Here is a 25867-nt window from a genome sequence, read left to right as displayed (position 1 = left end):
CCCACGGGTGCCGCGTGCGGCAGCGTGCGCGGAGGGGCGCAGGGATAGCGGCCGCAGGACCGGGGTGCCCATGAGTAGGGAGCCAGGTGGCTCCAGGTTTGCTGTTGGCAGGAACGACTTCTCCATGTGCAGGGGTGCAYGCTCGAACGCTGTTCGCACGTTTATTTGAACGCACATACATTAAAAATGTGCACGCAGATGTGCAATCCCGAATCCGTGTGCTTTTTGAATGGCAGTCGGTTGCTTAGCTGCTCTCTTTGCATCTCTACTGCATGTAACTGTGTTTTTTTTTTCTCCCCAGCATTTGTAAAAACAAAGCTGGGCAGACRGTTTTGTACAAAGGAATGTTTCTGACCACAGCCAGACATCAGCTATGTCAGGGCATGAAATGCTGCGTTTCTGTAGGCTCTTGTGCCATTACATTGTTTAATCTTCAAAGCATTAAACTTTTGGGTTATTCAGACATTGCGCAGCTAAAAATAATAAAAATTCAAATGACTTGGTGGTGAAAGTATCTTGAGTTGAGTAGTAAAAGGATATTAAAATGTTAATTTACTAAGCGTTTTCCCACCAGTTGTTTTATTGGCTAGAGCTCCATTTGTGTGCAGAAGAATTAGTTTTCTTTTCTGCTGCACGCAGGTGCATATAAATTTTTAAATAACAGCTTTTGAAACCCTCCCAACTCGTATTAAAAATATTTATACAGGTTAGCTCACTAGGTATGCAGTATTTTGGAGGAAGCTCCCTGGCAGAAGAAGATTAGCTGTGATACTGTAGCTGCAGCGGGGTAGCAAACAAGTAGCCAGAATGACTGATATTATAAAAATATGTTAATCTCTCTAATCGCGAGTCAAAAAAACCGCGCGCTTAGCCAAGCTTCTCCCACCAGCTTCCCGCAGCCTGTTTGCTGCGTTAGCCGTGCCGTAGCCCCCAAAGGCCTGGGGTTGGGAGCTGGTTCGGGGGGTTCGTCCCTCCAGGGAGGAGAGCTCATCCAGAGCTGGCGGAGAGCGTCCTGTGCTGAGGTCAACCGTGGAGGGAGTGTGATTTAGTCATCCCTGTCCCGGCCAGCTGGAAACCTGCAGGCAGCCCCAGCCCTCCCCGGGCACAGAGCCGGGCTGGAGCCGGGCCTGGGAGAGACATGGGAACGGGACCCAGCCCACCTTGGGTGCTGAGGGTTTGGGGGATAAAATGAGCTTTGCTGGGTGCTCTAATCTTTGCTGGACRCTGTAGTCTTTTTGCATTAGCTTTTTATGAATGAAGTCAACCTTACTTCATGGCCTCCTGGGCATCCTCTAGTCTGGGCCTCTGTGAAGAAGTTAGGAAAGAAACTGTTGGTTTTGACTGCAGTAATGATACTTCTTGGATCGTTCTCCGTTGCACCTAAGGAACCAGACATGCTGTGTACACAGGAGAAGTTTATGCGTGTAAGAATGTGTGTGTATATTAGCACACAGCTGCGCCGCTCTCCCGTCCCTTCTGCAGCTGATCTATATAGCAGGGACGCGAGGAGAGGAAAGTTTTTTGCATCAATAAAGTGCTTCTCTTTCCCCCCCCCCCTTCCTCCCCCCGTCTCCCTGATCTGACCCCCTTTACAGCAGCGCAGCAAAACTAACATACTGAAATCTCTTTTTTCTTCCCTTCTCTCTCATCTTCTTGTTTTTCTAGATGTTTCCCCTGCCAGTGGCTAATGGAAAAAACAGACCCACGACCCTAGCGAGCACTCAGTTTGGAGGATCAGGTACTGTCATCTTGATTTTTTTTGTCTTAACGGTGTAATGTTTCTTGCAATAAATTTGTATTTGCTTCCAAAGATCCAAACAGAGGGGTTTCTGTAGGTATGTGGCGTTATGTGTTTTTATGGTGGTGATCTGCTACTGTTTCTCTGCATAAGGATGTTTTTCTTGTTGCTCCGCGTGTCTATGGGGTAGGCAGAGTTGCTCTTGCTGATCTGTCTCCAATTAAGAAGTCATTACCTGAGCTGAAGGTTGTTGCCTTGCAGCTCTGGTTGAAGCAGTCTAAGAGCAGACAGTCAATGCTGTTCTCTTAAGCTGCTTAGATGAACATGTCTGCAGACGTACGTCCTGGAAGACTTTTGCTGTACGTCACTGAGAAGACCCTTCGCTGGTGGTTAATTCTTGGGGTGGTTAATTCCTCAGGCGCCCAAAGGCTTTGAAGGGAGACGCTGGTGAAATTTGGGTGTCTGCTCCACGCAGCCCCTCCGGCAGTTCCCCGCTGTTGGGTGGGGGATCCCTCCATCCCCAAGGGTGTCTTGCAAAGTGCTGCTGGTCGGATACCTCCCGGCAGCGCGGCCTTCCCGCGGAGAGCGGCAGCAAAGGCGGCTGGAGCTGTTTCATGAGCTTCAGAGTTAGACCCCTGTCCCGGCTTTGGAGRAGCCGCGCGGGTGCCGGGAGCAGACCCTTGCCCGGTCCCTGTTGCTGCAGTTGCCCCAGAGCCGGCAGCACCCCACTTCCTTCCTCGCTGCTCTCTGGAAGCTCCGAGCAGCGGCCGGAGCTGCCTGGAGGTGCCGGTGCGTTGTCGGCCATGCAGCCAAATCGCTGCGGACGCAGCTGGAGGGGGAAAAAACGGGGCTCAAGCATGAGGATTTGGGAACGGAGCGTCCGCGGGGAGGGACGGGCTGCTGACCTGACCGCGATAGGAAACGCAGAAGGGTGCATAGCTTTAGGTGTCAGATTTGGAAACGCAGCGCTGATTAATTTGAGGTCAAAGCGGCAAATTCCCTGGCCGTGCCGGGCTGCCGATGCCCGGGGAAGCCGGGGCCGCGTGCTAGGCAGCTCTTCGCGCGGGACACTCTGCTGTCCCCGGCGTGCAGGAAGTTCGGTGAATTTGCCCTTCTGGCTGAAACACGCTGATGCTTTGCGGGTGGTTAAAACTTGACCTTCCCTACCCTGGGCTAACTCGAGCYGTCCAGGGAAACTCCGGGCCGCGTGAAGCCGGCGGTTCCCTTGCTGTGACAGCGGGCGCGTTTGGCCTGGCGGCACGGGGACATCGTATGGAGCTGGGGAATCGCCCGCTGTCGCGATGTGCGTGAACAGCATCCCCGTGGGCACCGCGCGAGGGGCGTCCGCAGCGTCCTGCAGACCCGGGTGGGATTTTGGGATGGCGGCACTGACGCTGCAGCGTGTCGGGGGGGGGCAGCTCTCGGGCAAACTGGCAGAAGACACGTTGGAGAGGGGTCGTCTTGGGTGCCCTCACCCTGCTCCTGCCCTTTCTTGTCGGTGAAATTCGAAGCTTTCAGATCTGGCTGTTTAGCTGCACGTCAAAACGGTTTCGAGCAAACATTTTTACAGGGAGGGAAGCTGTTGAGTGGGCGCTGGAGAAAAAGGAGGAAATTCAAGGGGAGAAAACTCTCCAGTTAACCCAGATGGAAGCTGATCTCTTTAGTGAATGTTCCTGTGCGCGTATGTGCCTGAGACTTTTGCTGTTAAAATAATCCACCGAAGACACACTACACGCTAGCGAGAGAATAGTAATGGAGCAAGCTTGCATTAATTCATTTCCTGCTCGGAGGCTGGCTTGGCCGCTTGATTTATAGAGCTGGCCAGCTCCAGCAAGCAGAGCCTGGAACAGGGCTTGGATGGTAAAGCCAAACCCGTGACCGGACCCCCCTCCGCTGCGCGGCAGCCGAGAAGACGCAAAATCTTTTCTTTTTTCTTTTTCTTTCTTTYCCCCCCCCCTTTCTTTCGGGTGAATGAAAGGTAATGTTGACACCACCCTTCCTCCAGGCTGCTGTTTTTTGAGTCTGGCTGTGAGCAGTTCATAAAAACAGTGGACTGATATTATACAACTGCGTTAAAGAAGTTACACAATCGCTGCTGTCCCGGGCTCGGGGCTCTGGTGCGGCTCTCCCACCCGGCGGATGGGCATCCTGCGTTGGAAATGATGATCACGGGGCATGATTTAAGGGAAACGGTTTGCTCCAGCAGTGGCCTCCAGCAGTTGTCCCCTCGGCCGGTTGTCCCTGGCTTCACCTTTAGGGATTGAGGGGAACATTTCATTTTCTTGTCAAGCCTGTGGCTTCCTTCTGGTCTTGGATGTCTGAAGGTTGATTTTGGCTGGCTGGAGGAATAACTGCAGTAAGATGTTAAGACACGCCGTGTACTTGGGCGCGTTGCATCTATTCAAGGATCCAAAGTGTCTGTAAACTAGGTCTTAGCGGTGAGTGGTTGCTTTCATACTTTGTTGACGTTGGTTTAGCTTAATTTAGCAATTGACAGCAGGTTGCGATCAGATATTGGTTCATCCCCAAAGGCATAGCCAGCCACCTAGCTCAAAATTTGCTTTGTATTGTCACCAGCCCTAACGTGGTCAGAGGGTGAAGAGCAGATGGTCTTTGGATTTGGGGACCTAGACTTGTCGAGGGAGCAGAGCACCTTGCAGCCACCCTGTAATCTGGACCTGGAGATTAGCTCCTTAAATCTTCTTGCCAGGCAGGAAGGGCCAGATTTCGCCTCTAATGTGTCTAGTGTTTTTCGAATGCTCCTGGTCAATTGGTGTCCTGTATCCATGATAAAATAACATAGTGCTTCTCCTCCGCTGCCGTCCCTCTGCTTGGAAAGGAGAAGCAAACGCTGATTCTCTTGACTCTTAGCTCAGTTGTGTGTGCCATAACATAAATATCTCATTAGATTTATTGAAATAACCCCAGAATAATAAACTGACGTTGTGTTTTGTGCCAGAAAAGTTGGTGTTTTATGCTTCTGCCCACCCTTGGAAGCATGCATTCGTGACACCCCCCCCCCCACCCCCCCCCCGCTATTCATCTCCCTCCTCCTCGGGGAAATCCTGGGGCAGCTTGTAGCTTTTATTTTTTCCCCTTCAGAGGAGCTATTAAATTGAGACTCTTTCCTCCCTAGGGGAAGTTAGAAGTGAAAAGAGCAAGGCGGTGACCCTGCTGACTTTCAGCCAAAATACCCTATTTGGCAAGATAAGATTCTTGCTTCCAAAGTCCAGCTGGTAAATAAGGTAACTGCAATAATTTAAAACAGTGCTACTAGAAAACCACGATGATAAAACTGCCCCAAATTTGAATCCTCTTCAAATCCCAGGTAATAACTGCCTTGGCCGCCGCTGGCTGGGCTTGTGCGAGTGGCCTCTTTGCGAAGGGGGGACCGTTTCTCTCTTCCAGGCCAGGAAAATCCAAAGTGTTAATGTAGGCCCTCCAGCTTCGAGATCTCTCTGCTTTTATATTTGTCTCCTGGATTTATTTTAAACGTTGCCGCTGTTTCCCTCGTTTCTGTCCTTAAATGCACTGGGGAGGAACTGGTTTAGCTCTCCGGGCCTATGGACAATTCGGCACCTCCGCTTTGCGTCGGCTTGGCACGGAGAAACCCAACAATTGCCGCTAGGATGAAGCTGACGTCACGCAAACCATGTSTGCAGCATTTATAGCACATATAGGTCACCGCAGGAAAGCTGGTCTTCCTGGGGCTTTGAGCTGCAGCTAGTGTTTTCCAGGGTGAGCTGTGTTATTTGCTGCTGGTATTTTATTTTAGCCAACGTGCTCCGCGTACGCCCGTTGTCCTGGTCCTAGAAGGCTGCGGTTTYGTCGTCCCCGTGCAAAACTGTTAGTTTATTTGCAGGAGCAAAGCATTAAAAATTGTCGCTCCGTCCCCCTCCCCGTGCTGTAGTTCACAGATGACTAATCTGATCAGAAACACCCCCCCCTGCCCAGTGCGCTTCGTTTAAACTGCGCGTCCAGCAGGAAACGGCACGTGCAGAATTTCACCTGGAAATAATCGTTTTTAATTGACGCGAAGACGGTCGGAGTGGCAGGAGGTGAAAAAGTTGCATCGTGTCTCTCCCCAGCCCGGGCACCGGCATCGCGGCCGCTGCTGCTCGGGGCGGCTCCGGGCCAGGAACACATAACGGCTGCCGTGTTTTCAGCAGGGTCGGGGCACTTCGTCGAAGGGGTCAGGGCTACGCGGAGCGGGGAAATAAAATGGAGACAAATGGCTGGGTGAGGTAATGCCGGGCCGGGCCGTCCCGGCCTCCCCGCGCAGCTCGCCAGCGGCGCTTTGCATCCGCGTCGGATGTAAAGAGCGGGAGACCGTCTCCCCTTTGCATCAGCCAAAGCGCCCGGTGCCAGGTTTGCGCCCTGCTGAAACAGGAGCCCAGACTGTCTCCTGCCGACAGGTTGTTCTGCTCACAAGGAATAAAAGCTTTGCAGCAAAATAGCTTCTCTTTTTCTTCCTTTTGAATAGCTGAATTCCCCATTAAACGTCTTTTCCTCCTTGCTTTGTGCTCAAGGGAGCTCCCTCGCTTGAGATCGGTTAAGCGGGTTTGGAGGGGAGAGTCCCCTCCTGGCCTGGGCTATGACTTCCACCCCCAAAATTTGTTCGATGCTTTTTTTTTTTTGCTAGCGAGATTGCGAGATGAGGCTCATTGTTGAGGGAATTGCTTTGATCGGGGCAGGTTCGTGAAATACATTTGAAGCTGGCTAACCGGGGAGGTTTTTCAAAGAGCTACAAGCTGGTGCATGCAACAAATTTTAAGTTATAGTCTACTGAACAAAGTAAATGCATTCTCCCTGGAGGTAGGCGAGTCTGTATCCCCTTTGAAAGGCTGCTTTAAACAACATTCAAACTTGGATACCTGTGGCAACAACACTGCAAGTAATAAATCCTGTGAAAGACGAGCTTGTCTCTTTAATCGGTGCTACGGGTTAGCTGTTTGAAGGTTTAATTCTTTTGTGCGTGCGCGCAGCCCGTTGTTATTAGGACCATCCAAAGCGCGGGGTGGAAGGGCTGGTGCGCCGGGGCGGGAGCTCGGTGCCCGCCGCGCCTGGGCTGCCGAGGCGAGAAGCTCCGCTCGGCTTGCGGGGCAGCCGGCTGGCGAGTTTGCGGCAAAAGTAGCTCCGTTACAAGGAGAGAGTTGCGAAGAGCGAAACGCAGTGTTTCCATCCCTTGTTTATGTTGCTGTCAATAATGCRATTTCAGCCTGCAGAATGGCATTTGCAACTATTTACCGTAGCGAGGAAAAAGGGAGCTTTTATTAGTAAGGATGTATCACGTTCTCTTCCTAAATGCCTCCAGTCCCCACATGTTTCGCTTGTGCTCAAGTGGGAGGGATGGGTTTTGCTTGCTATTTTGATACATGATGAAAGGCAGACATGAGGTGCACAATATGTGACTTGATATTTAAAACTGGCACTTTTCATTAAAGCACTTATTTCAGGCTGCTTGTTTATGTTGCAGTTGTATGCGTGCCTGTACAGCAGGCTTGCAAAACTGTCGCTAAACAAGAAGCCACCACAACAGAAAGAAAAAAAAAAAAAGTCAAAGCATAAAATTTACTTGCCTGCCTATTGTCACGGCCGTTTCTTTTGGAATTTAAACTACTTTTTTTTAGCCATGAGCCAAAAGGTCGTGCCAGGGACRGGTCGGATTCGCAAAGCTGTGAGATCTTGTCAGCCCGAAAAGAGAAAAGCGCCGCAGACCTTTGCTTCTGTCCGCACCCGCGAAGCATTTCCATTCCTGCTGCTAACAGCTCCCGTGATATCGGAGGATGCTGTCGGCTTGCTGAGGATCTTGCGGGAACGCGCCGAGGGTGCCAGAGTCCCAACCTTTCAAGTGCCAAAGCCTGGAGGACTTTCAGTGGAGTTTGTCTCCCACATGCTACAGTCAGATGGTTTAAGCAGTTTTCTGCTTTGGTTTTGGCTTTGGGAAGCTCCTGGTCTCCCTCCTTTCCCCTTTCTGCTTCCCCCCCCCCCCGGYGGGATTGATCCTGTTAACCAGGACACAGGAGGGAGGATTTGAAAAGAAGCTGGGAGGGCCAGAAAGTGGGGCATTTCGGTAGCTGGGGGCAGGGAGCGCGGGCCGGCAGGAAATCGCGAGCGGAAGGGAACAAAGGGAAGGGGAAAATCTTCACGCTTGTCTCTGCTAATCCGACATAACACCTCGGTTGCATCTCTGATCGCCTCCGTATGCTCCGGAGCACGTAGCCCTGCTCCCGGGGGCTCCCCACCTTTGCAGCCGTTTGCCTTGCGTCTTTGCAGCGAGGTAGAAACACAAAGGCCTTTTTCGTGCTCTTACCTCTCTCCAAATGTTTTCTTTTTCTCGAATTTTCCGTACGGATGGGTGAGGCTGAGAGGGAGGGCATCCTGCCAGAGGTGCAGCAGGTTTCTGGTTGGCACCGGAGAAGTGAACCTGGAGAAGAGCTCGGAAAGGGCGATGGTGCTGTTGGGGCAATAGTTGCCCTGATAAACTCCCCGTGTTTCTCTAGCGGTTGGAGAGAGGAGAATATCAGAGTCACGCTGGCGGTTCTGGAGTTACGGCTGAGAAATCTCCTATATCGCCCGTGCCTCTCCTTGGTGCGTGTTTAACTTCAGGGGGTGGGAGGGTGCGCGTTTTCGGGGGGTGCGGAGTGGTGTCTCTTTTTGCTCTTCTTCCACCCGGGGGAAGATTTCTCCTGGCCGGCTTTGAGAGTCTGAACTGGGAAAGAGCCCGGGGAATGTCGGAGGTGCCAGGGAACCAAAGCTGTACTGAGATAAGTGACAGCTTTTGTTTAGAAACTGCAAATTTGACACAGACCTTGTTTAAGCACACAGCTCTAACTTTGCCAGTAGAGTTAAAGCAATACAGCCATCTCCCACCAGTCGAGCTTTTCTTCCTTCCCTGGATGAGGCAACTCGGTACGAGCGTAACCGTGCCTGCTCGGGGGGTTATGACGATACGYGCGTGTCTTATGTAAAAATCACATGCCTCACCTGGATTAAGACTGACGTGGAGCCAGGGTAGGAGCGAACCTGCTGGGTTTCAAAAGAAACTGTACAATTTCGAGCACCTGCTTTTCTTAATAAAAGCAGGTGGTTACATATTAATTGCTTTGCCTAGTGCCAGTGTCTTGTTTAGACTGCGGTTTCTCAGCCGGCAGGGCCAGAGACTCATTAAAAATGATCTACTGGAGGGCAGCGAGTCTTGGCTTCGATGCTGGGACGCAGCGGCTCTGCCTCGGCCCACCTCAAATCCTGCTCACGTGGGTTTGCCTGAGCTTTGGACGTTGTTGCAGGGTTGGGATTCGGATCCTTGCACTGGAGGTAAAAAGCATAAGGGTAATCTGGCCTTTGCTGGTTGTTACCTCTCCCGAGTAGCCTTGCGAGGTCGGTCAGTCTGGGCAGTCGTTCGATCATCCATTCCGATCGCGTTCTGCTGTTGAGAGTAGGCAGAAAGTGTGCGTTTGGCTCGGCATCCCAGCTCGAAGCCTTCCACGCTCATTGTGTGCTCTCCAAAGGAGAGAGATGGCTTTGGAAGAGGCCCAGCAGGTCTGGCAAGCATTTTTGCTGGACCTCAGTGCTGCTAATTTCAAATTCTGCATGCTCTGTAGGGTGCCCTGCTCCAGCACGTGTCCCGCGCGTGGCCAGTCACTCTTCCTCTTGCATCTCCATTGTTAATGTTTATTTGCAGTTTACTCTCAACTTTGAGTTTAGCTTCCCCCCCCCCCAGTTTGAGATAGCAAATGGATGTCTTAAGGGGACRATTTAATGCATGGTGCCATTTTGTTACTCTGGATGTCTTCTTCTCTAACCTGGCACTACGTTCCCCACAGCGTTAACACAGCTGAAGGATGCTATGAATGATGAGAGGATGCTCTCCTCTGCTTGCTAGCATCCAAAACCACCATTAAAGGTGATTTTTCTCATGCTGTCCAGATACAAGAACAGGCTTTGAACACCACTGGATGGTGACATTATTTGCAAGGGACTTTTTCCCAAATGGGAGGGTGGCAGCGAGGCACCGCTTGAGCTGCAAGAAGGCAATGTTGACACAAGCCTCCTCTTGGTCAGTAGGAGTGAAACCATGTGCATCTCTTTCTCATGTGCTTTGCGCCACAGACCTGCGTGCACCAGAACAGATGAAGGTGAAGCCCTTTTGGGAGATGCCACGTACCCTAGCAGATGAGGTTAATTTGAGATGATTGCCTAAACCAGGCTAATATGCCCGTTGACAGCAGCATGGCACGATTAGCCAATGGTGGGACCGAGGGTTATCTGGCTGCATGAACGCGAACCTCAGTCCGGGCTGGAAACCTGCCCTAGGAGCAGCGTCAACCAAGCCGTGCCTGGAAAACGCCGCGTGCTGCTGGGAGCAGGCTTGGGGGTCGCTGCCGTGCGGCGCAGGTAAAGCCCAGGTCGCTTACGGCTGGCTGCCGTTTCGCTTTAGTCTTGGCTYGCCCATCTGCTCAGCCTGTTTTACCTGCTCCCGCTGCGGGAGCAGAGGGGTTCGCGCTCCCACGCGCCGGCGGCTGCCCGGCTCTCCGTCCCGGGGCTGCGGGGGGCTCAGCGTGTCCCAGCGTGGGGGACCGAGCGCAGCCTCGCGGCCGACGCAGCTGTCCGAGCTATGCCAAGAAGTTTGCCCACATCTGCCTCTCAGATTCCCAGCCACGTGGGTTGGGATTATCATGCCCTCTCCCAGAGCCTCCAAATAGCCGAGAAATGCCAGGAACATGGCAAGGGGGCGGCAGTCCGAAGGCTTTCGACCGCCCCGGTTGGCGATGGCCTCCGAGGAGGAGCGCGGCCGGTTGCGCGGTTTGCTTTCGCGCGTGTTCAAGCGTGGCAAGGACAAGGGAGCAGCTCTGGGACCGTTTCAGGTGCAGGGTCTCACCGGCACGTCCCCAGGCCGCCGGGTGCCTGCAGCTGCCYGCAGCTCGCTGGTTTTAGGGGTGAGGAATAAAAGCCACGCGCAGACCCGAGTGCTGGCTCATCCCCCCTGGACTGCATTTTAAGAAGCGGGTGCTTTTGTACAGCGCGGTTGCATACGGCAAACGGTCAAAAATCGCTAAGTGCTTGTGCCCTCGCCGGATCGTCAGGCGGAGAAGAGCCGTTGCTGGGCAGGCCGGCGCGGCCGGCACCTCGCCGCGCGTTCAGGCCCCCGGCTGCCTTCTACCGCAAGGTTCCCGAGTATTTTGCAAGTCTTGATTAGTGCATTAGCTTAAACAAATTGAGTTATATATGCCACGGAGGGAAGAAAGGTACTGCGCTCCTTCAGTGTTGACTTAAAGTTTAATTAATTTTGTTGCCAAATGAGGCATGAAATACAGTGTGAAATACATTGTGGTGCTGAATGCGTAATTGTACGGGGGCCTGGAAACGCGGCGAGCGCTGGGGATAGGAGAGCACCGGAGGCAAGCTTGGGCCCAGAGCTCTCGGGGCACCGGAACGCGTGCGCCTGGCAGCTGCGGCGGGGCCGGAGGTTTCCGCGCCGGGCCCCCGGCTGGCAGCAACGCGGCGGCGGGATGATTTGGGAGGGGGGAACGCGCAGCAGCAGCTCTCCCCGGGCTTTCAGCGATGCAAGACCGCCTGGTCTCCCGGGTCGTCGGGAGACGTGAGCAGCAGCGGGAGCTGGCGCCGCCGGGGCAGGGCGACGGGAACGCTGCGCGGAGCTGCCGGGCTCGTGTGCGAGCTGCCCCTGCGAGGGCCCGGGGAGCATCTGGGCTGGACTCTTGTTTTAAATAGGTTTTAGTTCTCAGTGCTGGTTTCCCAGAGTGTTTTGCTGTGCCCCTTTGCAGCGGGTCTTTGCAGGAGCTCGCGGCGCTCCTCCGTATTTTGCAATCTGATTCAGGCCACATCTAAGCCGCCCGGGGGCTCAGGACTGAGCAAGCCTTTYCACTCGACGTGGGTGCAGCGCCTGAAGGCCCTGTGCCACCCTAGGACTTGCTGCTGCTCTTTTGCCAGAGGTTACAACCTCCGCGGAGCAAAGGCAGAGGGGCGACGTTTGCACGCGTGCGTTGGCAGCACCCCGGGGCGCAGGCGCRCTGCCTTCCGCCAGCACCCATGGGTGCGCGACGCCCGCCCGTGCGGCGGGGACTTCCCAAAGCAGCCCTCCTGGAGCCGTCCTTCCCCATCCACTCGCATCCGAAGCCCGAGGGACGGGGGGCAGCGCTTCTCCCGCACGGCGCGAGCCGCGGCCCCGGGGTGTCGCAGAGTGGCTCCAGCGTTTCAAGGGCGCGGGCGACCGGCCTTCGCGCCTTCGCCACCTGAAAGATGGTTTGAGACGTGTTTGGGGTGGGAGGGAGAATTTCGCCTTCTGGTTGGAGGTTCTGGGTTCGCCTGACCTGGGCGACTGTGTGCGACTGAACTACAAGTGGGAAAACGTCGGAAGGGGAAAAAGCTGAACCGCGGCTGAATGAGGTTTCTCGGTTCAGCTTTCTCGAATTCTTGCCTTTCTCACTTGCAGAATTAATGTTTTTGGAGGAAGGATATCTTGGTTGCGATTCAGACCACCGTACTTCATCCCTCGAGGAGGGAGCCCAGGGCACCTCTCCTTCTTCTCTTGGATGTTTCGATTAAGACTGGAATTCACTCTCCGGATAGCACAACTGCAAAGCTAGCGGGAAGAAAAATCTGAAAAAACACTGTCCATCTGCCGTTATTAACCCTGAGAAGCACAGACCCGTGTCAGAAGTGACCTAAGAAAACATTTCTCTCTCTAAATTTAGCTAAGGTTGAGTCAGGAACAGGAGGGAGGTGAAGGTAACGGGGCACACGCTTTTTCCGGCAGGGAAGTTTTTCAGAGTTAGGCAGGGCTTTAAACTGCATAAACGGGCTCGTTTCATCGCGGCCGGGGATGAAGATGGGAGGAAGGGGAACGATGGCGAAGGCCCGCTTTAAGGTTTGGCGTGTGGTTTTAAATCGGAGCTGAACTGTGCTTGTGCTTTTTTGCAGGGGGTTTTGTCATTTCCTACTTCTGCCGGCGCCTCCCGGCTTCGTTTCTGTTTTGCTGCTCTGCAGCTTTTCAGTAGCTGAAAGGTTTTCGAAAATAATAGCGCGAGGTGGAAGGCAACAGGGGCTGGGTATATTCCTTTTTATTTCCATGTTACTGAATGTCTCCAAGGCTCCAATAAGTGTATGTGGCTTTTTTTTARTACCGAGTGGGGCAAAGGATAGTCATTTGCAAAATCTCAGCCAGTGCTAAGCAGGAAACCTTCCAGGAAAACCCGCGTGCTGCTTCCCGCGTCCCGTCTGCTGGGCAGTTGCCAAAACCGGGGTATTTTCACCTTTGAAAACGGCACTCGCTCGCGACCCTTTGCCGTAGGGCTGSGGGAGCAGGTTCCTCTCGTGACCTTGCGTAACGAAATCGCGGCGCTCTGCGGTTGCAAACGCGGCGGCACCCCAGGACGGGGAACGGCCCGCGGTGGCCTCGGCCTGGAGGAAGACCCAGCCAAACCTCTGCCGGCCCTCGCGGGACAGGAGAAGTCTTGGAAGAGGTCGGCGCTGCCGATMGCCTCTTTCTGGACGGCGCGGGGTGGCCCAAAACCCCACGCCGTGGAGCCCTGCGCGCTGCCTCGTCTCCCCGGCCCGGGCAAACGGGAGGATGGATGACTTGGCTTGTGAAACGTGACCAAATCCATATTTGCGCCGGCGAATATGTGACCGCTCCGAGGAGAGCGGGGACTTCCTGGGCCCCTTCTGCTTTCTCAGGCTTTTTTTTTTTCTAAAAAAGTGAGGTGGTCTCTCTTCCAAAGGCTTGTTAATGCCCTATTAACATTGTTATACAAAACAGCAGTATACCATTTAATTAGGAAAAATACGTACTAACCTCTACCATATGTTGCTCTTCTCCTCATATTTGCATTTGAAAGTCCAGCTGAATTTCAATGCGAAACTGGATTTTATCCAAATGATGAATGGCCTCAAAGGCTGTGGGAAGATGGATGCACCTCCCTATCGCACGTGGTGGGGTTTTAATGATAAAAACCCAATATTTTTAAAGCCGTATTTCTTTATTCTTGCTCGTGCTGTGGTTCGGATTGTTCACATCTTTGCTCTAAAACCTTAAGTTAACATGCCTGGCTGGGTGGTCATTCCGGTGTCCTCTGAAGTGCAAAGGCTCCAAGTGACTGAGAGAGAGAGATTAGATTTTGGGTTAAGCAACCACTTTTCATCAGCGACTCGGCTCATAGCAAAGAGATGATCCCGCTATCAGGATTGCCGGCGCTTCTGGATTGCAGACACGGCTGCTTCCTCCTCAAAGGTTTGTAATCTTCTTTGTTGCCTTAAAAAAAGGACTTTGGGATCAACAGGCACCTTTTCTCTCGAAAGACGACTGCAAGGCCTGGCTGCGCAGGCTTCGAATCCGCTTTATCTCTGTAGCGGGAGCGTCGCGCACGGAGCCGCTGAGCRTTAATCGCTTCGGTTCCCCAACCTGCCCTTACCTGGCTGTTGGGTTCGCGCACGGGAGCCTTGGCCATCTCCACTTGTCTCCTGGTAGTGGAGCTGTGGTGGAAAACTTGCTGCTAAACTTTACGCCTGGCATGGTCATAGCTTTTTAGCTGAGGGCTGAAGTCGTCTTTATTTTATTTTTCTTTCCTGTTACAGTTTATTCAAGTCTTGGCAGCCCCAAGCCTGTTTCCACACCGGACTGTCATTTCTCCATGCAGTTTTGGACAAAGTTCATCAGTCCGCTGTGGTTGTCAATCCGGTGTAAAACGGGAGTAGCGGCATCTCCCTGCTGCTTGGGCTGGTGGAGGAAAAACTGATTTAAGAGTTGTAAGGTTCTCGGGTGCTCTGGTAGCAGATCTGGGCGACCTCTTGGAGCTGCCACCGACTTGCCAGTGGCTTGGAGAGCTTTTACGCACTCTGTTTCAGCCGCTGGTTTTCCCTAGTGGCATCTACACTTGGCTGAAGACTGGATTTTTCTCCTTGTCTGAGGTATATTTAAACCGAGGTAACAAGCTCCCCATTTTACATTACTGAGCTGAGTGTGCTCCCAAGGCCCTTAGTGACCTTTACCTCACCTACCTGGCAAAAAAAAAAAACAAAAACCAACTTAAAAATCACTTCATATCCTGATTTATTTCACATCCTTTGCCTCTGCAAGCCTTGCTTCCAAGGATCCCCTTGGAGCCTGGGCTAACTGCGGTATTTTCAGGGGCAGTTGGTTGCCACAATATTCTGACTTTTGTTCTCCTTTCTCTTGGCCTCCGAGAGATCGGTTCAATCTTCAAGACAGTTTTTGTTGGGGTTTTTTGTTGTTGTTGTTGTGTTAATGCAGCTGAACTAATATGATTGCATTTCCAGACTTGGGTAATGGAATAACAGGTCAGGAAGCTCTTTTTGAAAACATTTWAAAAAAAAAAATTATGTCACTTCCAAATTACCTAAGTGTCCAGTTGGGAAGATCTTTGCCTTTCTCAGTTACTCTTGGCACAAGGGTTTCTTGCTCCCGTGGTTTTGCTCCTGGGACGGGGAGCGGGATGGGGACGGGGCACGCTGGCAGCAGATCTCGAGCGTTGGCACCCGATCTCGAGCGTTGGCACCCTCATCCCAGGCGCCCGTCCGGGAGGAAGACGGGGCGTCCCTTCCCTACGGGAGCTGTGGGGCCAACGGGCTGCTCATCGCCCGGGGCCATCCATGTGGTCCTTCCCTGGGGCAGTTTGTCCGGTTTCCGTAAAGCCCTGAGCATCTCCCGGAGAGGCGGGCAGCAGCAGCCAAGGTGCGCCAGCTCCGCTCCTCTACGTATTTATCCTCCCATTTTGGAAGACCGATATGGAAAACGGATACCACCAGCCCTGCCCAATTTTCTTGYGATGGCAACTTCCTTTCTAAAAAGAGAAGGATGTTGTGGAGTTAGTGGCTTCCCATTATTTTCCCCAATTTGAGCGCTTTCTTGTCATCGGTCCCCCGGTGTCAGGCTGTGTGGTCTGCTCGGGTTTGGAAAGAGCCTGGCTCTGCTCTTAGGGCACGGCAAAGCCTGCCTGCATCCGGAGCCAGCCAAGTCTTGCATCCTTCGGAGCCGGGTCCTCGGCCTCAGTGCGGGTACCGGCCGTGGGGCCGGGGCGTTTGTCCTTCTTTGGGTATGTTGTAAGAAGGTAGTGAGTCACTTTCCATTGAGCCGATAGTTACCCTGCTCCTGTCTTGTATTTGTGTTGTGTAGCCAGCAGRATTATTTATAACTTCGCCAGCATCCCGAGTCTATTGTTTCAGTAAAGAGCAGGAATGACTAGATGACTTCCTGAGATTTTTTTTTTTTTTTACCACCCCCTCGGTTTTTTTATTATTTTTTTTAAATCTGCTTTTCCTTCCAAGTATTATATTCGCCAGTTGGATGCTTTCCCCCCACATCTTCCCCTCCTGATTGTGCATTTGTGCTGCTGACAATCCCACTACCGGTATTGCTTTAACTCTAAAAATTCTCCTYGGAAAAGGAGAGGGCACATGCCCCGGGAGGTCCGAAACGCGTTTACGCGGTGCAACCGGTCCTCACCGTGCCTGGAGCCAGCGTGGCAGGTGCTAAGCGCCGCCGCGCGGGTCCTGGGGGCACGAACCTCCCGCGGCGCCGTTAATTGGAGGGTTGGCGCCCGCGCGCTTGCAGAATGAACGGCGGGGAGCTACCTCGTGCTGCGAACGCCTTTGGGATGCTCCGCGACCCGGGTGGAAAGCCGCCCTGGTCCGGGCTGCCTGCACGGGGATCGCGCGCTGCTGTCCTGCTTTAGCCTTTTTGTTGCCGTCGCTTTGCAGGGTGCTAATTGGGGTGGTGCAAAGGTCTCACCCGAGCCCGCTGCGGAGGGCCGGTGCCGCTTCCACGGCGGTCGATGTGCAGAGCTATTCGTCCCATGCCTGCCAAACCCTGGGATGCTCCTGGCCCTGCTTGCGGCAGCTGMCTCGGACCCCCCGCTGTAATGCACGCCGCTGTTGGTCCCGTCTCTAGGTCACCAAGTCCTTTGCTGTTGTGTATTTATGCTGGGAAGAAGGAAACGGGTTGCTACTTTTGCTTTCCCAAAGTTTTGGAGATCTTCTGGTTCCTTTCTTCCTCCTTGTTGTCCCTCTGCCTGCAGCTTTTTCACCACTGGTAATGCAAGACCCTGGCAGTCACCGCTGTTTTAATTAGGCCCTTCCCTGGAAGTGTGTGGGAAAAGGTGTGTGAAGTGGTGAGGAAGGACAGGACGGGTGGTTTGGTGAACTCTGCGCTTGTGACCATCGGGGAGGACCCACAGGCTGAACCTCCTTAGAGAGCAACATCCGAGCCCTCCTCCRTAGGCGTGTGAAACCTCGAGAAACCTCGAGACCTCCACTGCTTCTCCTTGCCCAAAGAGTCTGGGGCCGCTTTGGATCTTTTTGCTTGAAATCAGAGCGTAAAACTTCCGTTTTGGGTTTATTCCAACGTAATCCTTCTCCTCCCGGCCATGGGGATGCTCTGAGGTGGAGCCTTCCCCGGGTTGCATTTCTTTGCTCCCTTCCTCCCGGCCGTGATGTAACCAGCAGCCTCTGAGGTTAGAGCGGCTGCAGCCGCGATCTGCAAAAGCGACCCGGGCGCGAAACAGCTGAAGAGGAAGAAGTCTCCGCTTGCCTTGTGGTCAGCGGAGATTCTGCAGAAGTTCTCTCAGTTTCTATTAGTTCAGAAGTCAAAACTTAGCACTCGTTTATTTTTAAGCCTTTGTTTCTAGGTACCTGCAAGCCTTTGCCTGTCCTGTTCCCTTTGGTAAGAGGTGCCTCTTATCCCGGCTGGCTCTAGACCCTTCCCAAGGGGCTGTGGAGAGAAGCTGGGGCTGGTGGTTGCTTTGCCTGTCTCCAAATTTCCCCCATCCAGAGCTCATGGGCCAGAGGTGTTGCTCTCTTGGCGTTTGCTTTCCCAGTAACTGGCTGRCTCCGCATGGAAGCATGAAGCTTATCCAAGTGGAGCTCCAAAGCTTTGAAAATGCTGCTTGGCTCACAGATTTGAGTAGCTTTGAGTGGAAAATGAGTCTTTGAATTCTGTCCTGCGTGAGTTTTTTCTTTACAAACTCTTATTAGCCTATTTAGCTTTTCCAGATTTCTTCCTGCGCAGACCACTAAGCAGGGTCAGAAACCCGCGGCGTTTTGCGGAAGGTCCCCGGCTYGGGATCAGGCTCGGGAGGGAAGAGCTGGGAACTGAGGCACCTTTGGGAGCTGATGGCCGTGGAGTCATGAGTTTGGGGCAAACTTCACGGCTCTTTTGGGCTCCTTCCTAGCTCTACAGTTCTTGTTGCAGTCGAAATCCAGGGGCGCTTTGGGCCAGGCACCAAACTCTCTTTTTGTAAGAGGCAGCCCTGGTCCRAAAGCCTGTACAACCGAAACGGAGCGGTTTGCCAGGTTGCCCCGGAGCTGGAACAGAAACTAGGAGGATGCTCGCGCCGGCTGCCAGGCTGCTTCCCGGCTCTGTTCGTTCTTGTTCCTCTTAAGTTTTCGAGCTGTCGTTCCCCTAGCCAGGGCATCCCTGCTCGCTGGCTCGTTCCCATCTCAGACGCTTGGCTGTTTTGTTGGTCCTGTAGCTGGATGCTACAGGCGATGATCTGCAGTGCAAAGTGCCGGTATGGTTCCCATGCCACCACCCTCCTCCCCCCAGCATTTCCCTGCAGCAGTGGGAAAAGCCCAGGGTGGACAGCACTGAATTTATGCTTCCTGCCTTTCCTCATGTTCCTTTCAAATGAAATTCGTGGAAAATAAAGCCGTGTAAAAAGACTGGGAGCTGCGACTCGCGTTCCCCGCTGCGAAAGCCGTTGCAGGTTAGGCCGTGTGCCGCATTGCAAGGGAAAACGGGCACGAGCATCTCGTCGTGCAACGTGCTGCCTTCTCCAGCCCTTCTGGGTCAGCTCAAAAATAGAGAACAGCGCTTCTCCCCCCTGCCCGCAACTTGCTTTGTATTGTAAAAAGCACTGTGGTTTTTTTGTTCTGTTTTCTTTAAATAATTTTTAAAAAACCTAAACTGTAGGACTGGGTGCTTCTTACCCAAACGAGAAAACTGAAAGATTAGTGAGACGTTGTGGTTTGGACTGCCAGTTGTGAAGATTTTTGTGTGTTCCAGCAGGCGAGATTTTCGGGACTTGTGAGCACGAGCGCTCGCTCCGACTGGTGGCTCGACACCGTGCGGGTTAATAGCTGGAGATGCCTCTGTCCACGCAGGTATTTAAGGGATAATCTGTGCCGCCACGTATTGTGCCAAGAGGGGCTGTGTCAGCTCTGGTCTCCGCTGCTGCGTTTCCAGCTCTGCCCTAATTTTTGGGCAAGTCGCTCCATACRTACAATAGCTAGAAACAGTTTTAGTTCCCTAGAGAGGCTTTGAGGTTTAACATTTATAAAACGCTTCGAGATCTGCAGATAAAGGAAAGCGAGACAATAAACAGCGACCGAGGCCGTGCCAAACAAATACCCGGTATCGCCACGCCAGAGCCGCGCAGGACTGGGTGGAGAAGGCTTTTGTTCGAGGGCAAACAACTGTTCCAGAAGCRGCTGCTGCAGGCTTGCTCGGGAGCCCCGCGAGCAGGAGGGGTGYGCTCAAACCCCGAAGGATAAGGAGCGCGCCCGTGGCAGAGGGGCGAGTTGGCCGGTGCTTCCCGTTGCCCTGCGTGCTCCTGGGCTGTCCCAGGATGTCTCCTTGGGTGCGAAGCCGGTTTGGAAGAGATGCCCGGGATGCTGCCGAGTTGTGCCGTAAACTCGGCGCGCTCCATAAAGCTCGTTAGCTTCCTTTTGAYGGCCTTTGCCTGTCCTTAGCGTGAACTCCTTTACAGTGCCCCAAACAAAAGCAGGCAGGAGTGGGCAGGGACGGAGGAACCGGGCGCCCAGCTCCTCCCCGGCCTTCCCGGGGCTGGTGGGAGGAGCGCCAGGGCTCGAGCCGCTCGGCACGGGGGCGCTGGGCTCCTCGGCTGCCAGTTACTCCATGGACATGGCATCCCAGTACAAGCTATTTCGGGGTAGGTCTTCCCGCCAGACATCTGGCGACGCTGGGATTTTTTGGAAAGGGGGGTGGAAGCGGGGGATGGAGCGTAAAGGGATAATTTTTAGCAGATTAGTTGTCATATTGCTCTTGACGAATTTGGAGGCAGGTGAGCTTGACTGTTGAGCTGGAAATCCGCAGGGATCTTTTCCTTCTCTTTGCCGTGCTCGGTGCACCTGCCTCCTGGTAACGTTCTGCTTTTGGGCACGAACAGAGAGCCTTAATGCTGCTTAAGGACACATGATGCCGTTTTGGGAGCAAGATGGGTGGCTCTGCAAGAATAGCTCATCTTTTTCTGCTGCTTCCCTGCCTTTCCCCATAACGTATACGTAAGTCCCTTAAAACCTATTATAGTAAGATGCTGCAAGTAGCCCGGCACGGGGAGGGAGAAGGGTGTGCAGCTGGAAGCCGGCTCCAGAATAACACRAAGTTAATTGATAGCGAAGGGTTTCTCAAGCGTAGTGGTGAGCCGTGGTCCCCGTGCTGGTAGCCGGTAGATGGCAATATTAATTGCCATCGATGTGCGGGTACCACAAGCCGATTGCAGAGTTTTCTTCCCCTTCGGGGAGCTTGTGGGGTGGTTTCATTTGAATTAGTTTAAGAGAGGAATTGAACCATTGCATAGCTCTCTGGAGATGGTCTTGTTTTAGTTCAAGTGGCTTGTGCATATCTAGATTTAACTCAATAAGAAACCAATTTATCTGAACTACTGCAAATGGTGCCTGCTCTGAAATGAGATGGGCTACACAGGCTCTTGCTCTAGTTTGGAAACCTAAACCTCTTAGTTTTAAATACACATGGGTTTGTGTTTAAATGAGACGCTATACTGCGTATTTCGTAGCAGATGGGATTCCTTCCAGGATGCCAGGAGAGCAACTGAAGCTTTGGGTTGCTGCTGAAATACAGGGGAATGTGCAGAATAGGCAAAATTTTGCAAGCCCGGAATTAGTTTCCAGTTAGAGAGTTAAATCTCTGAGGTCACCGGAGAGGTAGACGTGTGTCTCGTTGTTCCTGATCAGAGCGATGTGGGTGGGAGTTGGCCAAACAAGACCCTCGAGTGGCCTTGTGGGCACCAGGAAGGTTTACAACCCCGTGATTTTTCTCCTCGTTTCTGCCTGGGGTTAAGGGGCTCCAGCGGCCTGGTTGAGGCAGCTCTCACGGAGGCAGTTGTCACCTCCGGCGTCTGACCTGCTCCCTCTGCCGCAGGCTGCAGCGTGGTAGGAGCAAACGGGGCTCTCGGCTCGCATGCAACGCGGGAGGTGTGAAGCTGTGGTTTTGCAAACAGCTGAGCTGATGGCCTCGTGCTGCCGGCCGAGGTCTTCCTCTTCCCATCCGTGTCGGCCTGCCCCGTCTTGGGGGTTCTGCTGCTCTAATGGGGAACTGGTTTTTGTTGGGTTTCCTGCTATTTTACCGTGTTCAGCAGCTCCTGGAAAGTCCAGTGAGCCCCAGAACTTGCTCAAGATAAGTGAGGGGCAAGGAGAGCCCTTTTCTTTCAAAGCTGCGAGCGCCGAGGTGCCTCGAGCCATCTCGTGGACCTTGTGCGCTGAGGAACCAGAGCGTGCTTGGTCCTGCAGCCAGGTGGTCATCACACCAGGACCGGATGGATGCTGGAGTTCGCGCACTGGAGGTGGTGTGTGTTTGGTGACTTCTTCGTTCCATTTACGTTTGGAAAATTAATCTTGCAGCAGTGAAGCTATGAAATTCTTTTTCCATTTTATGTTTGTTGGGTTTTTTTCCCCCGAAGTTAAATTTGAAAATGCTGCCGCTTTGCTGTGGGGCAGCAGCTTGTCACCTTGCGCACGTGGAGCATTTCCACCCACGCCTGGTGGGAGCAGAGTGGCTGCGCTGCTGAGCCCGCGCGGTCCCAACAGAACGTGGAGCTGCAGATCTTCAACCGCCTTTGACCACAGTCTTTACGCTTACAGGTTGGGCACCAGTGTGGCTTTTTCTGTTCTTAAAGGGAAAAAATTCCTTTGAGCTTTCTGCAGTTAAGAAAGCTTGAAGCGAAATATCAGGGAAACTTCTTAATGGTGAATTTTACTAGGCAGTTACATTGGCTTTCTTGATAAGAAGCGTTGTTGCTTGTCTAGACAAAAGCACTAGAAAACACAGCGTAATGTAGAGGAGAGAGAGACAGGATAATCTAATAGGTCTCTTTTTTGTCTCCAGCTTGTTCCCCTGCATAGCGCACGTGACTTTTGTGAATACTGTTTAAAGGACTTGGACTCAGTGCACGAAGCCAGGCTGCGTGCTTGCCGGGGTTCGTAACTCCGTGCACGGAGCCACGTGAGAAAATAGGCTGCTGCCCTTCCCGGCAGTGGTGTATCATCCGTCCGCAAGCAGAACCGTGGGTCAGTGTGTGTCTGGGTTAATGTGAAAAATGCAAATGAGGTGAAATGTTGCTCCTTAGTGTTTTAGTTGTCAGAAGAATAAACCCCACTTTCGCACCGTCTTCGTGGGGCTTCCTAGGAACCGCATGGTGTATTTTTCTTAATTTTTTTTTTTTTTTTTTTTTTTTTAGCATGAGAGATTAGACCAAAAAGGACTGGCTCCTACCGGTCATGGAAACTGATGCTAAAGTTGCACCCAGGAAATATTTGAGATGCATATGCAGGGGAAAAGTGTTCTTCAGGCCAACAAAACTTAGGAGCCATGCTACACATTGAGTGCCATCTACTGGCACGTCATCCACTGGTATCTAAATATTTGCCCAGAAAGGGGGAGAGCTTCCTGGTAACGTTAACGGTGCAGAAAACACAACGGGGCCGTAAAAAGGGAGGGCGTGGTGCGCCTGACCTGTTGGTGATRGGACGGTAAGGATGGGCTTTCCTTTCGCTAGGTTAGCGATGTCCTTGTCCAAGCAAGTTGTCCACCCACTCAACAGCAGGAGCCCAGGAATAGGTATCTGCTGAGACTGAATCATCCCACCCCAAGATGGATGTTTCCTACCATACCTCTGGGTTTGGTTTAAACCGGGATGTGTCCTGGTTGCTGCTGGAAGAAGTAGCACGCGTTGAACCAGATCAGGTGGCAGATCTAGGTTTAAAAAAAACCAACAAACCCAAGCCCCAYGCTCGGTGCCATAATCCGCTGCTCTCTGCCAGGTTTGGGCTAGCACGCTGGGAGAGGTGAGGTGGAGGGTAGGACTGTGGAACAGGACTGAGGAGAGCTTTTATTCTTGGCCTTCGCTGGGGGCAAAAATTTGCCCCAACCTTGAAGGAGATGAGTGTCCTGGTCTTATCTGACAGACGAAAGGAACCAGGGCACAAGGAGCTGGACTTTCTTGGGGTTACGTGGCCGAAGCAGGGTCACCTGAGCTCCTCCTGGTGTGTGCTGGCACCTGCCTTTGCGTTGTTCGGGACGGCACCCCGAGTAAATAACCATCCTATCCGTGGGTTTAAATGCAACGGGAAGGCACCGCGTGCAAGGGCGAGCCTTGCCCTGATGTTGTCAGCAGATCTGGTGTTAATGTCCAGCACCTTGAAGACCTTGCAGTAGAAGCAGGGTGGACCTTAAAACAAAGCTGAATTTGTCAGGTAAGCTCTTCCTGCGGCGCGTCCTCTTGGCTCGAAGGGCAGAAGCGGAATTTGGGCCATGGAGGAGGCCGTTATGCAAAGATGTGAATTCGTAGCAGGGGAAGGGACGAGTGAACATCTTGAAGTATTTATATTAAAAAAAACCAACAACAACAAAAAAACCCAAAAAATGGTTCTTGGAAACAGTGCTTCTTAGTAGCAAGTAGATCGAATACAGCCCTTTTAATGAAATTTAAATAATCGATGGTATATTCAATTACAGAAATATTTGGCAAAGCTCTAAATAGGTCACATCTGTCCTTAAACTGCTCTTAAGGTAAATATCTCATGCTGCTGTGCTGTGTTGACTGAGTGTGCTGCAAGAATTAGTGCCTGGGAGGGAAAACTCCTCGGCTACGCGTGCGATTACCCCCAAAACTGTGCCTCGCCCGCGCTGGTCTGCCGGCATTCGGGTTTGCTTTAGGGGTCCCCTGGTATCTCCGGCTGGATATAGGCAGCTGCCGACGGTTGCAATCCTGCGTTTGCAGCGCTGCCGCCTAATTTTGGCCGATCGGGGTGCTTTGGCGTGCGGCAGGTGCGGGCAGGGGGAGAGCTGCTGCGTTGCCCCCGGGTTGTTTTTTGGAGGAAGGGCTGYGATCAGGGTCCCGAGAGGGGGGGAATAAATAAGCCGCGGTTATGTCCACTTCAGAAAAACAGAAGGGAAAAAAAAAAAAGCAAGCTTTGCTGTGGCAACCGCGGTCCCGAAAGTATTTGCAAACAAAAGCTGGGTTCGGGGCTCGCCTGCGTCGCGCGGAGGCAGGTGGTGTTTAGCCCGCTTTGTTTAGGAAAGTTTTTCTCATTGTGCCGAACAATCCTCCTTCGGTGATCCTTCCTGCGGGCTGAATCATCGTCTCGGCCGCCGCAGTTGCCGTCGCAGGGAGGCTCGCGGCCGCATCCTGCGCGGGGCTGGGCATCCTGCGCCGCCGGAGGGTCCCCGGCCCCTCGCGGCATTGCAGCCCGGGGCGTTTTGTGCTAAATAACGCCGGCGTGTGGGTGGTTTTTGCTTCAGCCTTGCTCTCCCCCCTGCCCCGCGCGCTGCTGCTCTTTGTGCTRGTGGGATCTGTTTTTTCCTCCGGCTCCGAGGAAGTTTACGGTGGAAGCCGTGGAATTGTTAGGACGGGAGAACGCAAGTTAAACACCCTCCTTCTCCCCCCTACGGAAAGCAATGCATAGCAAGCAAACYGCCAAGTCTTTTAGGTTGCTCTGAAACACGTCTCTTGCAAGCATTTTGTAAATAAATGCACTCTTGACCCCCCCGTTTTCTTGCCTCGTGAGTACTGGAGGCCGAGCGGAAAAAGATTTAAATTCCCCTGCAAAAGAACATTGTTCTGGTTGCGTCTCTGCCACCCTTTATTTTACATTGCAAATGAAATAACGCTTGGAAAGATGTAAATCGGCGCAGAAACAGAAGTACGTGCTTACAGCGAAAATAGCCCGGGTGGATGCGCGTGCTGGGTGCATCCGTATGTAGATGCAAAGGATGCGATCGCCTGCGACGCGCGGAAGGCGGATGCGTAGCGCCGTGGGGCGCGCGCGAGCAGCGTCTTTCATTCCTCGCCGGCGTTGGGCTTCTCCGCGCCTTCGGCAAGGTGAAGTCTTCCTTTGGACGGCGAGATGCGCGTTAGCGCCCAGCGTCTGCGTCATCCGCGAGCGCGCAACTTCGTGGTAAAAGAAATGAGCCGGAAAAACCCAGGTTGCGGATTTACTCTCGCCCCACTCTCCCCAAAGCTTTGTTTCATGGAATATAACCCTTTGCTTTATGAATAAGGCTGTATCTCCTGAATTTAAACTGGTTTGCGGTAGCAAGCGTGGTGGTGGTGTTAACGCRTACGATGGAGAACACGAGTCGAAGTTCTCCGCGGGGCTGTCCGCGTGTTCAGGTTTGCTTGCGGGACTGCAGTTCCCACGAAGCCCTTGGAGATGTCATGGACACGCATATAGGTTTCAAAATTGGAGCTTTCCTCCGGGTTTGAGCGGGATGGGTTTGGGGTTGAGGCCAAGGCAGCAGCTCCTCGTACCTTTGCARGTTCCAGTATGCACCGTTCTCGAGCTTGCATGCCTTCGGATAGCGAGGAGCGGTGCGTTTGCAGCAATAAGCTCTGGTTGAAGGATTGGTGGAAAAGCRAGGTGAAAGCAGATTCCCGCTGATGTCCAGCATTGCATTGCTTTGGGCTGATTTTTTTCCAGTCTTATTTTGGTGCGTGGGAGCGTCCCCGAGACAGGTGGCGAGCAGCAGTTTCGGGAGGGTGGAAACTCCTTGTCGCGGCCTCCGTGCGGAGCCGGGCGCCAGGGGGCCAGCCCGCTCCCGCTGACGGGTCGTGCATCGCCCAGCGGCAATAATTGGAATATTCCTGGAAGAGTTTCGCCTTCGCCCGGCGCTGGGGCATCCACCGTGGCAGGAGAAAGGGGGAGACTTCTCCCAAACCGGCACCGGGGCCGAGCCACCTCCTCGCCCTTCCGCAGGGCCCGGGGGAAGCTTGGTGCTGAGCTGCCGCAAAGCTCTGCGCCGCTTTTTAGCGCCCGGCGTCCCCGGCGCGTCAAGCCAAGGTCCGGAAAAATAGCAGGCTAATTCAGACACCTGTTACCCGTCCGACTTAAACCAATATT

At 53.2% G+C, this 25867-nt stretch overlaps 1 protein-coding gene across 12 annotated transcripts in view; it reads left to right on the top strand.

Moving 5' to 3' along the window:
* TCF3 (transcription factor 3) overlaps positions 1-25867 on the top strand; it is a 74024-nt gene that overhangs the window by 6067 nt on the left and 42090 nt on the right. For all 12 annotated transcript variants that reach the window (XR_003254717.1, XR_003254716.1, XM_026072772.1 and 9 more), the window contains one exon: positions 1666-1738. Coding sequence is in view for 10 of the 12 variants with exons in the window: in XM_026072772.1 (XP_025928557.1) it covers positions 1666-1738 (73 nt within the window). In the remaining 2 variants the exon portion in view is untranslated. The remainder of the gene's footprint in view (positions 1-1665; positions 1739-25867) is intronic.

This window comes from Apteryx rowi, unplaced genomic scaffold, assembly GCF_003343035.1.
Source record: "Apteryx rowi isolate R43461 unplaced genomic scaffold, aptRow1 scaffold_1091, whole genome shotgun sequence".
Lineage (NCBI taxonomy): Eukaryota > Metazoa > Chordata > Aves > Apterygiformes > Apterygidae > Apteryx > Apteryx rowi.
This window is presented reverse-complemented; position numbering and strand designations above follow the sequence as displayed.